The sequence below is a fragment of the Podarcis filfolensis genome (assembly GCF_964270895.1).
Source record: "Podarcis filfolensis genome assembly, chromosome: 4".
Lineage (NCBI taxonomy): Eukaryota > Metazoa > Chordata > Lepidosauria > Squamata > Lacertidae > Podarcis > Podarcis filfolensis.
Genome location: NC_139607.1, coordinates 103,278,519 through 103,294,270, shown reverse-complemented (window position 1 = coordinate 103,294,270; position 15,752 = coordinate 103,278,519). Strand labels below are relative to the sequence as shown.

Genomic DNA, 15,752 nt, shown 5'->3' with positions numbered 1-15,752 from the left:
TCCACCAAGGTGCAAGGTTTCCAGTTTGACCGTGGTTCTGAGGTCACTGGGTCTGCTCTAAAGAGTTTCTTTCGCCAGAGGGGGATACGTCACAAGGTGACTTCGCCTCAGAAGATTGGCGTGGCAGAGCTTAGGAGTAAAGCTCTGGTCCGAGCATCCGAGATCTTACTGGATGACTCTGGGTTGCCTCACAGTTTTTGGGGGGAGGCGGTAAAGACGGCCAATTTCACGATGAACAGGTGCTACAATGCAGTGGTAGGTGACACCCCATATTTCTTGCTCAACGGACAGAAGCCACAGGTGCATTTCTTCCGTTCGTTTGGTTGCAGAGCCATGGTGCCTGTACCAAAGTGGTTGCAGCAAGAGTGTGGTCCAAGGTACCAGGAAATGATCTTCTGTGGGTATGAACCCGCGACAAAGGGGTGGAGATTTGCATACCCAGAAGGTGATCAGACCAAGCTTCTGGTCAGCAAGCATGCTGAGTTCAAAGAGCAGCAGGGAAATAGTTCAAGGCGCAAAGTCAGCCATGACACTGTCTCAGATTGTCTGTCTGAATCCGAATCTGAGCAGGAGGGAGAGCCAGATAATGGTGATCTGGTCGATGATCAGGATCAGGACCAGGGGGAGGCGTCTCCACAGGTTGTGAAAGGAGTGTCCAAGAGTGAGCCCTCATCTCCTGTTAGAGTGATGGAGAAAGCTCACAGACGTGTCAAGTCAGAGGGGGAGTCTTCTGATGAGGAAGACACACATGCTGGCCCCAGTGGGTCAGGAGAAGAACCCCAGTTTGTGCCCAGGCGGTCTTCACGGGCAACAAAGGGAATTCCACCTGAGAGGTTTCAGGTCACAAATGCGTGGGTTGGTTTCGCACAGTGCGAACCTGAGGTTTGTGAGGTTCAACAGGTGCCTAACAACGATGCCAGGAAGGGGCGGAAGGCAATGGGGAAGGTGTTGAACACTCAGAGGTCCTCTCAGAACGTGATTCGAGAGGGGGTGTTGGGAGTGGCTCAGAACTTACAGGGTTAAGAGTTCTGAGTGATGACGCCTCACATTCTGAGGGCGGGGATAGAACACTGGGAGTGGCCAGTATCTCTGAGAGAGAGAAAAAGACGCACGCAGTGTGAGAGAGAGTCGACATGAGTTGCGTCTCACCGGGAAGATTTACGATGTGTTGATCTGTACGAGAATAAAGACTTTAGATAAGGAGTCTGCTAAGTGTCAGCCTGAATTATTGCCTTCACACGAAGAACGTTCCCACTTCTGCTGCTGCTGTGTTTACTCTGCTGGAGTCAAAGGTCTTTGAGAAGGGTCAGAGCTGCGCGAGGGAAGTGTGCCGGACCCCCCGGACTAAATTGACTTCGAATACGCAATCCTTCAGAACAGTTTTTGAAAAAAATCATGTGGTTGCCAGACAAAAAGTAGATATCTTTAGAGAGATTCCACTGAAATTGAGACTTAGAAGAACTAAATATAGATATTTAACAATAGCACTCAGGAGAGCTGACATTAGATATAAATGAGAATTCCCAGAGGGCATTTCCTTTACATACACGAAAAGGAGATACAGGCTAACATCAGAATTTCAGAGAGTCCTTTGACAAATACAGGAGAGACTTAGATTCCAACTGCTGAAAGGCACATACGGTATTCTGTTAGAATGGGAGACGAAAGACGAAGAGGTGAAACCAGTTATGATTAAATGGGCACAAGATATAGGTCATAATATTATTGTGGAAGATTGGAAAAGGTTATGGAAAACCAATTTAAAATTCACAGAGTGTTCCTTGCTGAAAGAAAATTATATGAAGATGATATATAGATGCTATATGACACCAGTGCAGTTAGGAAGAATGAACAAAACCAGCTCAAATATGTGTTGGAACTGTAAAGAAAGAGATGGGACTTTTTACCATATGTGGTAGGATTGTAATGAAATCAAAAAGTTTTGGGAAATGATATATAATGAGTTGAAGAAAATGTTCCAATTAACATTTGTTTAAAAACCTGAAGTATTCTTGTTAGGGATTGTAGGAAAAGACCTGCCAAGGAAACTGAAAAATATCTTTATGTAAGCAACAACGACGGCAAGAGTCTTAACAGCACAAGGATGGAAGAATGAGGAAATCCCGACTAAAGAACTGTGGCAAGAGAAATTGATGGAAATCACAGAATTGGCAAAATTGACACACAAACTACGTGACTAGGATAACTGTGGTTTTAAAGATGAATGGGAACCCTTTACAAAGTACTTACAGAAGCAACAAAATGAACTGGACTCCTTGGCAGGTTTTGAATAAACATTTACAAACTTTTTATTGATAACATTTAGATAGATAAATTAAGGATCTGTACAGTTTTGTAACATGCAGAAAATAACATATGTTGATAAACCAGAGAGAGAAGCTGAGGGAAGTCTGGGGGGGCAGGGGAGGGTGGGTCAGGTTTTTTGGAGAGGGGAAAAATAAGGGGGGGTTAAGGATAATATGTTTTTGGATAAAATGTTACGTTGAAATTACTAATCAAAATATTTTTAAAAAACATTTTGAAAGTGTGTGTGTGTGTTTTTACAATCAAGCAATGTATACATTTTATGAAAATTACAATACATCATAACGTAATATAACATAAGCAGGAGTTATAATTTTTTTTAATAAGATAGTGCATTGTCTTTTAGGTTGTGTCTTCCTGGAGTTCCACACCTCTGCTGGGTGGAGAGGAAATGGTCTCCCCTCCTTCATCTCAGCTCCACAACAGTTCTCTCAAAAAGACTTGGCACTCCAGAAGGCGGAACCCTTTATAACATAAAAACATCATCAAACAAGGAACTTATGGTGCTGGGGAAATAGTAGTAGTAGTAGTAGTAGTAGTAGTAGTAGTAGAAGTATTTATTCAATTTATATACCCCCCTTTATCAGAATTTCCCAGGGCAGTGTACAACATTAAAAGCACAATACAGAACAACAATGATAAAAACATAATAAAAAGCATCCTGTGAAACAGCCTACTAATGCAGCACTCCTTCTAAAACTTGAGGGAGACTCACTGCTCACCTGCTTTTAAGGCCACTATGGGGGTGTGGTGATTCATCCAAGGGAGGCTCCTCTGCTGGCCCTCCGAAGATTCTGACATTGTCCACTCTTTCTCCTGTCACCCACAGCCATAGAATATGAAGAGAGTTGTCCTCCCAAACTCTGCCTACCCTCCAACATGTTGCAGAGGGAAATTGGGACCTGCGACTTTTGGGGCCACGCTCCTGAATGAATCCCATAACTCACGCGAGAGCAAGGACCCCCCAAAATGGGCGTCTTTTGGGGCCACACATTCACGGGAGCCCAAACAGGATATCCTGGGAGCCAATCAGAAGCCAGAGTGGCTTATGGAATTTCAGGACGTCCCACTCAAAACAGGACAGTTGACAGGTATGTGAAGACCGCCAAAGATGGAGAGTCTGCAACCCATATTGCAGGCATCCCCAAACTCAGCCCTCCAGATGCTTTGGGACTACAACTCCCATTATCCTTAGCTAATAGGACCAGTGGTCAGGAATGATGAGAACTGTAGTCGCAAAACATCTGGAGGGCCGAGTTGTCTATGCCTGCCATAGTCAATATGACTGCCTTTCCCACTGGCTGAGATGCTTCTGCCCATTTCATCTGCTTAGCCAATCCAAATATTCACGGCCAACAGGTCCCACCCCTGCCTCCAGCAACTCTCTCCCATGCGAATGGCTTGGCAAGGAGGTGGCTCCTGTTGTCACTTGTCTCTCCTTCTTCTCTCTGTGAGAATCCATGGATCGGGAAGGAGAAAGAAACCAAGCTAGAAGATGATCACAGGGTTTTTTTTGGGGGGGGGGGCTTCTTAGCAGTCCTGTGTGGCACCTTGAAGGCTCTGCAATTGAAATATACTCGGAGTTGAGTGTGGATTTCATGCTCTTTATTCAGCTCACAGTTGTGAGGAGGAATGGATGTCCCCCCGGAATGTCTGCTTTATATACGTTATTTACACAATGGGCCCCACATGATTGGCTAATTCCAGGATTCACCTGCAGGCAAAATCACTTTTGTGACTTTTGTAATTTGTCCCCACAAAACACTTCATCACAGTTTCTTCCTATAAATCAAAGGGCCTTTGCTGCACGATACCAAATGTAAAAATTCACTGATAAATGTATCTATGTACTGGCTCACTGGGAAAACTTCAGAAATTCATATAGACATGTGAGCTCAGCTACTCAGCAGCCCCTCTGCCTGAGGGATAATCCCTGGCATCCTGATACCTGAGTGCCAGACAGGTAGCCATTCCAGAAGTAGCAAACCCAGCTGAAGACAAAAGGGTCAGGTTACATTCCATGGGTGTTTGATGGAAGGCAAGGGGAACCATGGGGCAGGGTCCAGGATGCTCAGATTACTGCCACCAGACCTCCCCTTTCATGATGTATGAGTGATGTAGTTTGGGGGGTTGCAACGTGGGGATTAGCAGCTGATAAAAGTTTGGAGGCTCTGCTGTTTGGGGCTTCCATCTTGTTCCACCTGGTTGCAGGTGGGAGTCCTGTCTCGACAGTCTCCAAGAAAGACCAAGCCTACTGGCTCCTCTTTTGCTCTGATATTCCTGGCCGGTGTCCTTGTTTTTTGTCCAAGGGAGCCCTCAGATTTCTCCATTAACAAAACGTACCCAAAGCCTTCAAAATGTGCCCTTTCCTGCATTTTGCAGCTCAGCAATGTGTAGTCCCAGGAGAGGCAGGAACAGTGTGTCTTCCTGTTCCCCCCTCAGCTGAGACCTGGCTGGATGGAGACCTGAGAGCCACCTCTCAATATTTGGAGGGCTGACCCATGGAAGAGGGAGCCAGCTTGTTTTCTCCTGCCCTAGAGGGGAGCACCCAGAATAAGGGACCCAGAGGACCAGAAAGCAGTTTCTGCTGCCTAAACAGCAGGAAGAACATTCTGACGGGAAGAGCAGCAGAATCCCTTGGGAGATGGCGGACTCTCCTTCCTTGGAGGTTTTTAAGCAGAGGTTGGATGCTTTGGCTGAGATTCCTGCCTTGCAGGGGGGCTGGAATAGATGACCCTTAGGGCTCCCTCCCATTCTAGGATGAGGTTCCTCGCTTCCTGCAAACCCCTTTTCCCTGCAACCTCTTCCTCCAGTTTCTGCCCAAGGGAGGGAGCGGATCACAGACCAACCAAGAGCGTCCCCTCAAAATGAGCATCTCTGGGATTGTGCAATGCAGGAGAGAAAAGGCAGAGAGGACTGAGCAGGGTGGACTCGGCTTTGCAAGGGTTAAAGGGAACCGAGCTGCATTCCTAGAGAGGACAGGAAGTAAAGGGGGGCCAGGTCCTCCAGAGGAAAAGCCCCTCCCGCCCCTTCCTGCAAGGGGGGGTTGCTTTCCTCTGCTGCAAATGCTGCATTGTTCTCTTCCAAGGGGATCTGGTAAGTCTCCTCTCTCCCCCCCCCCCCAAGAGGGTGCAGTGGGAAGAAGGGGGGGTCCCAGGGATGCAGCAAGGGAGGGTGGCTCATGGGGGGAGGGGGGGAGCCCCAGGGAGCAGGGGGTCCTGCCAGGGAGGGGCGAGGTCGCACGAGGTCCGCAACTACAGTACTGTGTATTCTGCATTTGTATAAAGAGGCTGCTTACTCCTTTGGGAAGGGCAATCCTCTCCTGGGATCTGGTGAGTCTCCTCTCCCCCCCCCCCCCCGAGGGTGCAGTGGGGAGAAGGGGGGGGTCCCAGACCTCTTTGTTTCCCTTCTTTCTTTCTCCTTATAGGCAGAGGAGGCCAGCCAAGCAGATCAAGCCAAGCTTTATGAGGAGCTGGGTATGTTTAGTTGGAGAGGAGGAGACAGAGAGAAGACAGGAGAGCCATGTCAGATTACATCATTTATTACGGTCAGAGACCAGCTTATAAAACACACTTGGGGGTACAGTCACAGAAGTAAAACAGGCAATTTATGTACAACAATAAATTTAAAAACAATGTACACCAATAAACTATCCCAGGGAGTTGACTCAGAGTCACCCATGAAACCGAGTTTGGGGATTTTCATGACGGACTATTTTGAGTTGGGAGATGGTCTGCGCCTACAGATCTGTACACAGAATCTGGCGACCATCCAGGTCATCTTCTGATCTTTCCCTAACAGGAAAAGGTCTAATTTTTGCTTTTGCGGGAGGTCAGCGAGCCTCACCAGCAGGGGATCAATGGTCTTACTACGAGCCTCTTCGTAAAAGGGACGTCTAAAGAACAAGTGTTTTTGCTTCCTATCTCTCCCAATGGGCAGGTGAAAAGTCTCTGAGCATACGGGACTTTTCTAAAGGCTCCATCCAGGACCAGCGAGGGAAGAGCCGAGCTTCTGGCGAGTGTAAAGGCCCTTCTTGTATTTCTAGATGCGAGAAAGAAGAGATATTCTGCCGGTGCGGCTATATATTTCTCGATTTCTCCAATTCTATGGTCGGGGCACCTTGTGCAGTCCTGTTCTCTCTCGGTATCTAATATTCTTTGCCTGACCGTGGCTTTGGCCTGGCCCAAGTGTTCAGAACTGCAGTCTGCCAGCCTGACTGGAATTGGTCACAGAGGGTCAGTGGAGCTATCCCTCGGGGGAGCAGATTCAATGTCAGCCATTTGTAGATTGATGTTAGGCAGATGCTAGCCTCCACTCTCATCATCCCCGTTTCCAATCTGACCCATGCGTTTGAGACACATCTGGGCACTTGGAGGAGAGCTCTAAGAAGTCCAGATTGAACTCTCTCAAGGGGGGAGGAAGGCGGGGGCAAAAAGGAACCATAAAGGAGTTGTGCCAAAGTTTTGGCCTTGTATAGTTTTCGAGCTGCGGGAACGAAGAAGCCCCCTTGTGCTCTGAAAAATTTAAGGATACAATTTGCGGGTTTTTCCGCTGAACTCCCGATGGAGTTTATGTGTAGTTTGTTGGCTCCTGAGGCCTGTACCCCCATTCCTAGATACTTATAGTTTGTGACTTGTTCTAATTTATGGCCTTGGAGTTCCCAGCTTTTAAGCTTTGGTTTTGCCCCCAAAGCGAGTATCTTGGTCTTTTGATAGTTGATTTTGAGAAATTCACATTCACAGTATGCTGCGAGCTTTCTTAGTGCTCTTTTGAGTCCAATGGGGGTTCTAGATAAAATTACTGCATCGTAGGCATATAGCAGGACCGAAATATGCCGATTTGCGAGCTTCGGAGGGTGGAGTTCTGAGTCATGGAGTGCAGATACTAAATTATTTAGATAGAAATTGAATAGTAGAGGGGCCAATAGGCACCCTTGCCTGACTCCTTTAGAGGTTTTAATAGGGTCTGTTAGGTGTCCTAGGCGGCTACACCTGACTCTAAGAGCCGTATTTGCGTGCAGTGCCTGAATTAAGAGCAGAAGCTCTTAATTCTATGTAGGTCCCCTGTAGTCTGTCCCAGAGTCTGGTTCTGGAGACTGTATCAAAGGCTGCTTTTAGATCAACAAAGGCAGTGTATAGTGAGGCCGGCCGTTAGGAGAGCCATGTCACCTGGGCACAGGATTCCAACCAATGGCTTCAAGCTACAAGAAAGGAGATTCAGATTCAACACACGTAGTCATTTTTCACTAGGAACCAATGATTCCCTTGTCAATCAGTTCTGATTTCATGCATTGACTGGAAGGAAGGAGCAACCAGGCTGATTCGCCTCGTATTAATCTCTTCGCTTGCCACAATCTCCCTTCTAGAGGCCTCCATCTCCTCCTCCTCCTTTTTAGAAAGATAGCTCAGAGTCTGGGCTGTGGTGCAGTCCTACCCTGATTCCCAGCAAGACTCACCCATGCTTGCTCAGGGAAACTTTCTTCTCCTGATATTGTACAACTTTTGTAACAGAACAATGTATTTGCTTTGTAGGATTTGCTAGAGCTTCTCATTCAGACAGACAGAACTTGGCAGAAGACCAAAGGGTTCCTTCCAATCTCTCAGAGGCTTCCTGAGAGCACAGATGGATGAGCGAGACTCAGCTGGCCCTGAAGCAGGAAGAGGCCATGCCATCCAAACTGGGAGCAGTGGGGGATTCTGGGAAAACTCTGTGCAGAAGATCCTGGGTGAGGAGGATACCCACTGCTCAGAGGTGCAGAGCCAGCAGTTGAGGCAGTTCTGCTGCCAGGAGGCCAAAGGACCCCGAGAGGTTTGCAGCCGACTCTACCACCTTGACCGTCAGTGGCTGAAGCCAGAAAGGCACACGAAAGCTGAGATGCTGGACCTGGTGATCTTGGAGCAGTTCCTGGCTGTCCTTCCACCAGAGATGGAGATCTGGGTGAGGGACTGTGGAGCAGAGACCAGTTCCCAGGCGGTGGCCCTGGCCGAAGGTTTCCTCCTGAGTCAGGCAGAGGAGAGAGAGCAGGCAGAGAGAAAGCAGGTGAGAGAGACTTTCCTCTGGATACTCCCAAGGGGCTCCAAACAGGATGGAGAACATCCAGAAAAGGTCTGCTGATGGCCCATCCGTTTTCGGGGAATGAAATCTAACACCCTTAAAGTATCTGTCTTTGCGTTCTCTTTCTAATATTTCTCACCTTTCATTTACTGTTTTGAATTCTTGTTCTTTCAGAAAAGGGATCATTTTGCAGAAATGGACCTGGATTCCTGTGAGGCAGAGAGGCCTCCGTTGGACACCAGAGAGAGGCCACTGGGTAAGGAGGAAGGTGGCTTTTCTCCATTTGGTCTTGTTCTGTTGGTTTTCCAACTCATCTGAGGGTTCTTTTCATCTTGGTTTTTTTTTTTTGAGGGGTGGGGGTTGGGAACAAGGGTTCAGAGGAGGGGAGATGTATTTCTGCACACCTAACATGAAATGGGCACAAACCTTCAACTGCACTCAGCAGGTAAGGCTTTCTCAAAGCCCATCTGTAGTTAGAGATGTCCTGTTGCCTCTGTGAGAGAAGCAGGCACTCCTAGCATCCTGATTACCTTTTTTTCTTTTGCAGGTGAAAGAATGATGCCGGCAAGACCTCCTGATCCATCTTTTCATGGGGGCAGAAGGGAAGCAGTGGCTGTGGAACCAGATCAGGTCAGGGGAAGCTGCCTTGTGGGGTCAGAGGCCGAGGGATGGAGCAATGTCATGGACTGCTTGGGCACAGAGGAATGGTGGGAGGAAGCAGCCAGGGAACCAGGAAACGAAGGCGGCTCTGAGCCCAAGGAGTGAAGGTGGAGGAAGGATGAGCGGTCAGAGGGAGAAGAGGGAGAAGCCTGGGAAGAGGAGGTGTCAGAGGCTGAAGGGGAAACAGGGCTTAGTGAGCTGGGAGACTCTGAGGCAGAATGCAGTGCAGAATCAGAGGCAGAAGAAGAAGGAGGCGAGTGGGAGGAGGGAGTTTGAGAGTCAGAGGTGAGTCAGGAGAAGGAGGAGCCACGGGGGTTCCCTCTCCTTCTGCCAGAATCCACCCTCCCTGCTTGTCTCTCAGACCCAAGAGAGGTCTAACATGGAGGAGCGAAGGCAGGCTGCACACTGGCACACTGTTCAATCGCTTGCCAGAAACCCCAGAGAGGAGGGGACTTGGAAAGCTGTGGGGAGTCGGGGGACTTCACTCTCAGCAACTGCTTTTGGGGACAAAGAGGCTCAGGGAATGAGCTGCTGTTTTCATGAAGCCCGAAACTCAGCCAAGAATGTGAACATCGTGTTTTTGCTGATAAAGAGTAAACTCCAGCTGTGAAGTGTGGGATTTCCTGCCCAGATAACTCTGTCATACCTGCCTTCTGAATGTTGCCAGTAGGATTCATCTGTAGTTGCAGTTTTCATGGAATCCTAGAGTTGAAAGGGACAAAAAGGGTCATCAAGTCCCACCCCCTGCATTGCAGGAGTCTCAGCTAGATCCTCCAAGACAGATGGCCATCCAAACTAGGATTATTATATTTCTAAATTGAACATTGAATGCTAAAATAGGCTTCTAAGCAGCGGACAGACGATGACAAATAATTTCCAGGATTCCCCTAGCCAGCCCCATCCGCTGCAAAATGGGGCCTGCCCCCCACTCCTCCCCCTCTCCATGCCCCCATGAACCCCTTGAATTTGGCTCTAGGGCACTCGGGGGGAACCTCCCCAGAACAACTCACAAGGAGAGGAGAAAGTGGATCCTTCCATCGGGGCAACTGGAATGCTTCCGTAGGCAGAATAACGTAGAATTCAATTAAAGCGTTAAACTAGGTACCCATAATAAAAATGTGCAGCAAAGCAATCCTATTGAAATAACACAGCTGTCAGGGAATCAGGAGCAGGAGCACTGGGGAGAGAGGAATTGGAGAGCGAAGGGGAAGAATCCGAGGGAAGCGTAGGGGAGTATGACAGTGGCCCTAGAGAGTCCATGAGCTTCTCCAGCGAATCAGAAGATTCCCAGAAGGGGGCGCCGATGGTCAGGGCAAGGGGGGTCCCAGGGGGGACGCACCAGAAACAAGGAGCCAGAGGGGAACCCCAAAGCAGCAGTGGGGGATCGGGACCAGTTTCCCCACCAGAGCGTAGTGGGGGGGAAGAGTCACATGTGTCAGGGCCAGCGTCTCCTCCAGCGGGGAGAGGAGGTGAGTCAGGGCTGACCACGCCTCCATCGGAGAGTGGGGGAATGGAGGGGAGGTCAGTTGCAGCTAGCCCCCCCAAAGGGGGAAGCAGTGACAGCAGCAGTGAAACGGTCAGGAGGAAAGCTGCTGGCTGGGCGCGTGCGCCAAGTTCAAATGTGCAGGCGTGGGGGACAGCAGGAGACCCGGATGGGGAACCAGCTCCTAAAGCCCGCCGGAGGGAGGGAGAAGGCTCAGGGGAGTCAGCGTCAGAAGAGTCTAGAAAGGGCGAGACCCCGGCGGGCAGGCGGATCCAGAGGAGGAAAGAGCAGCGGAAAAGGTGGAGCAAGGCGAGGGTCTTAAACTGGTGTACAGGGGGAGGAGATTCAGACGGATCATCAGCGGTCTGACAGTTGAGACGTAGAGCTGCGCGCTGCGGCTCTGGAAGTGAAACTGAACTTCAATAAAGACTTTTGTACTTAACAACGAAGCAGCGTTGGTCCTTTGTGAGCTGGGACCTTGGGCAGCTCTGACAACAGCAATTAACAGGAAGGAAATAACAGAGCATTGTGTAGCAGATCATATTTCTGCTGTCTCAGAGGAGGACATTTCCCCTTTTCTTTTAGGGTCCAGTGTGCTTTGAAGATGTCGCTGTTCGTTTCACGGACGAGGAGTGGGAGTTGCTGGATCCTGACCAGAGAGCTCTGCATAAGGACGTCATGGAGGAGAATCATGGGATCGTGGCCTCTCTTGGTAAGCCTCCGTGTGGGATCGTCCTATCTGCCAGGAAATTCAAAAAATACCTCCATGTGACAAACCTCATATATTTTCACAGCACCCCCTACAACACCTGGGAACCTAACACCCCCACAAGAAATAGTAGATTACAGTTTTTTCTGTGAACAATCTTAGAATAGAATCATAGAATCATAGAGTTGGAAGAGACCACAAGGGCCATCGAGTCCAACCCCCTGCCAAGCAGGAAACACCATCAGAGCACTCCTGACATATGGTTGTCAAGCCTCTGCTTAAAGACCTCCAAAGAAGGAGACTCCACCACACTCCTTGGCAGCAAATTCCACTGTCGAACAGCTCTTACTGTCAGGAAGCTCTTCCTAATGTTTAGGTGGAATCTTCTTTCTTGTAGTTTGGATCCATTGCTCCGTGTCCGCTTCTCTGGAGCAGCAGAAAACAACCTTTCTCCCTCCTCTATGTGACATCCTTTTATATATTTGAACATGGCTATCATATCACCCCTTAACCTCCTCTTCTCCAGGCTAAACATGCCCAGCTCCCTTAGCCGTTCCTCATAAGGCATCGTTTCCAGGCCTTTGACCATTTTGGTTGCCCTCCTCTGGACACGTTCCAGTTTGTCAGTGTCCTTCTTGAACTGTGGTGCCCAGAACTGGACACAGTACTCCAGGTGAGGTCTGACCAGAGCAGAATACAGTGGCACTATTACTTCCCTTGATCTAGGTGCTATACTCCTATTGATGCAGCCCAGAATTGCATTGGCTTTTTTAGCTGCCGCGTCACACTGTTGGCTCATGTCAAGTTTGTGGTCAACCAAGATTCCTAGATCCTTTTCACATGTACTGCTCTCAAGCCAGGTGTCACCCATCTTGTATTTGTGCCTCTCATTTTTTTTGCCCAAGTGCAATACTTTACATTTCTCCCTGTTAAAATTCATCTTGTTTGTTTTGGCCCAGTTCTCTAATCTGTCAAGGTCATTTTGAAGTGTGATCCTGTCCTCTGGGGTGTTAGCCACCCCTCCCAGTTTGGTGTCATCTGCAAATTTGATCAGGATGCCCTTGAGTCCATCATCCAAGTCGTTGATAAAGATGTTGAATAAGACCGGGCCCAAGACAGAACCCACTAGTCACTCTTCTCCAGGATGAAGAGGAACCATTGATGAGCACCCTTTGGGTTTGGTCAGTCAGCCAGTTACAAATCCACTGAGTGGTAGCATAGTCAAGACCGCATTTTACCAGCTTCTTTACAAGAATATCATGGGGCACCTTGTCAAATGCCTTGCTGAAATCAAGGTAGGCTACATCCACTGCGTTCCCTTCATCTACCAGGCTTGTAATTCTGTCAAAAAACGAGATCAGGTTCGTCTGACATGACTTATTTTTCAGAAATCCATGCTGACTATTGGTGATCACAGCATTCCTTTCTAGGTGCTCACAGACTGTTTGCTTAATGATCTGCTCCAGAATCTTCCCTGGTATTGATGTCAGACTGACTGGGCGGTAATTATTTGGGTCCTCTCTTTTCCCCTTTTTGAAAATAGGGACAACATTTGCCCTCCTCCAGTCTGCCGGGACTTCGCCTGTTCTCCAGGAATTCTCAAAGATGGCTGCCAGTGGTTCTGAAATCACATCTGCCAGTTCTTTTAATACTCTTGGATGCAGTTCATCTGGCCCTGGAGACTTGAATACATCTAGACTAGCCAAGTATTCTTGTACTTTAGATGCGGCCACGATGGCCAACTATCGCCCAGTCTCAAATCTTCCATTCTTGGGCAAGGTGATTGAGCGAGCGGTTGCCGAACAACTCTAGGCACGCCTGGAAGAAGCGGACCATTTGGATCCCTTCCAATCAGGATTCAGGCCTCATCATGGGACTGAAACTGCCTTGGTCGCACTGGTTGATGATCTCCGGCGGGCTAGGAACAAAGGTGAGAGCTGTTTCCTAGTTCTGCTGGATCTCTCAGCGGCGTTTGATACCATCGACCATAACATCCTTCTGGACCGTCTTGAGGGGCTGGGAGCTGGGGGCACTGTCATACAGTGGTTCCGCTCCTTCCTCCTGGGCCGTGTTCAGAAAGTGGTGGGGGGGGATGAGTGTTCAGACCCCTGGGCTCTCACTTGTGGGGTGCCTCAGGGTTCTGTCCTCTCCCCCATGCTTTTCAACATTTACATGCAGCCGCTGGGAGAGATCATCAGGAGGTTTGGGCTGGGTGTTCATCAGTATGCGGATGATACCCAGCTCTACCTCTCTTTTAAATCAGAACCAGTGAAGGCGGTGAAGGTCCTGCGTGAGTGTCTGGAGGCGGTTGGAGGATGGATGGCAGCTAACAGATTGAGGTTGAATCCTGACAAGACAGAAGTACTGTTTTTGGGGGACAGGAGGCGGGCAGGTGTGGAGGATTCCCTGGTCCTGAATGGGGTAACTGTGCCCCTGAAGGACCAGGTGCGCAGCCTGGGAGTCATTTTGGACTCACAGCTGTCCATGGAGGCACAGGTCAAATCTGTGTCCAGGGCAGCTGTTTACCAGCTCCATCTGGTACATAGGCTGAGACCCTATCTGCCTGCGGACTGTCTCGCCAGAGTGGTGCATGCTCTGGTTATCTCCCGCTTGGACTACTGCAATGCATTCTACGTGGGGCTACCTTTGAAGGTGACTCGGAAACTACAACTAATCCAGAATGCGGCAGCTAGACTGGTGACTGGGGGCGGCCGCCGAGACCGTATAACACCAGTCTTGAAAGACCTACATTGGCTCCCAGTACGTTTCCGAGCACAATTCAAAATGTTGGTGCTGACCTTTAAAGCCCTAAACGGCCTCGGTCCAGTATACCTGAAGGAGCGTCTCCACCCCCATCATTCTGCCCGGACGCTGAGGTCCAGCGCTGAGGGCCTTCTGGCGGTTCCCTCATTGCGAGAAGCAAAGCTACAGGGAACCAGGCAGAGGGCCTTCTCGGTAGTGGCGCCCGCCCTGTGGAACGCACTCCCAGCAGATGTCAAAGCGATAAACAACTACCTGACATTCAGAAGACATCTTAAGGCAGCCCTGTTCAGGGAAGTTTTTAACGTGTGATATTTTACTGTATTTTTGGTTTTTATGGAAGCCGCCCAGAGTGGCTGGGGAGGCCCAGCCAGATGGGCGGGGTATAAATAATAAATTATTATTATTATTATTATTATTATTATTATTATTATTATTATTACTATCTCCTTAGTTATTCTGGGCTGTGTTTCATCTGCTGAATCATTTGCTCCAAATTCTTCAGGTCGGGCATTGTTTTCTTTATCGGAGAAGACTGAGGCAAAGAAGGCATTGAGGAGTTCAGCCCTTTCTGTGTCCCCTGTTTGCATTTCACCATCTTCTCCTCTGAGTGACCCCACTGTTTCTTTGTTCTTCCTTTTGCTACAAACATACCCATAAAAGCCTTTTTTGTTGCTTTTAACCTCTCTAGCAAGCCTGAGTTCATTCTGTGCTTTAGCTTTTCTGACTTTGTGTCTACACGTGCTGGCTATTTGTTTGAATTCCTCTTTGGTGGTTTCCCCCCTTTTCCATTTTTTGTACACATCCTTTTTTAATCTTAACTCAGTTAAAAGTTCTTTAGATAGCCACCCTGGCTTTTTTAGGCACCTTCCATGTTTCCATCTCATTGGTATTGCCTGAAGTTGTGCTTTTACTATCTCCCTCTTAACAAACTCCCAGCCATCATGAACTCCCTTTCCTTTTAGTATTACTGCCCATGGGATCTCACCCAGCACTTCCCTAAGTTTTATGAAGTCGGCTTTCTTAAAGTCGAGAAATTGAGTCCTAGTATGCTTGGCTGCTCCTTTCCGCTGTATAGTAAACTTCAGAAGAGCATGATCACTCGCGCCTAATGATCCTTCCACTTCTACCCCACTAACCAGGTCATCAACATTGGTTAGGACCAGATATAAAATGGCTGTTCCTTTTGTTGCTTCTCCCACTTTCTGGACAATGAAATTGTCTGCAAGGCCAGTGAGGAATCTGTTTGACCTTATGCTCTTGGCTGAGTTTGACATCCAACAAATATCCGGGTAATTGAAGTCCCCCATTACTACTATCTCCCTTCCTTTTGCATGCTTGGCCATCTGTTCCAGGAAGGCATAACAGCTAGAGACCACCAAAATTCAAACCAACATCTTTTCAAAGTTCATTAGTTTTATAATATTTCTGTAGGTATTCCTTAAATTTCTTCCAATCTTCTTCTGCTGACTTTTCTCCCTGGTCGCGGATTCTGCCGGTCATTTCTGCTAATCCCATACAGTCAATCAACTTCATCTGCCATTCTTCCAGAGTGGGTAAATCTTGAGTCTTCCAGTGCTTTGCTATAAGTATTCTTGCTGCCGTTGTAGCATACATAAAAAAGATTCTATCCTTCTTTGGCACCAAATGGCCGACTATACCCAAGAGAAAAGCCTCTGGTTTTTTCAGGAAAGTATACTTGAATATCTTTTTCATTTCATTATAAATCATTTCCCAAAAGGCCTTAATCTTTGGGCACGT

At 48.3% G+C, this 15,752-nt stretch overlaps 2 protein-coding genes across 2 annotated transcripts in view; both read left to right on the top strand.

Annotated features, from left to right (window-relative positions):
* Window positions 1-15,752, top strand: part of LOC310761883 (uncharacterized protein) — a gene marked incomplete at its 3' end in the record, with an annotated part of 95,645 nt that overhangs the window by 47,488 nt on the left and 32,405 nt on the right. The gene's annotated exons all lie outside the window — the stretch shown is intronic.
* LOC310760733 (uncharacterized protein) overlaps window positions 1-15,752 on the top strand; it is a 73,605-nt gene that overhangs the window by 47,958 nt on the left and 9,895 nt on the right. Inside the window, exons 2-6 of the mRNA XM_083609815.1 lie at window positions 5,366-5,421; window positions 7,857-8,364; window positions 8,554-8,635; window positions 8,927-9,009; window positions 11,108-11,234. Of these exons, the coding sequence (XP_083465941.1) occupies window positions 7,948-8,364; window positions 8,554-8,635; window positions 8,927-9,009; window positions 11,108-11,234 (709 nt within the window). The 5' untranslated portion in view covers window positions 5,366-5,421; window positions 7,857-7,947. The remainder of the gene's footprint in view (window positions 1-5,365; window positions 5,422-7,856; window positions 8,365-8,553; window positions 8,636-8,926; window positions 9,010-11,107; window positions 11,235-15,752) is intronic.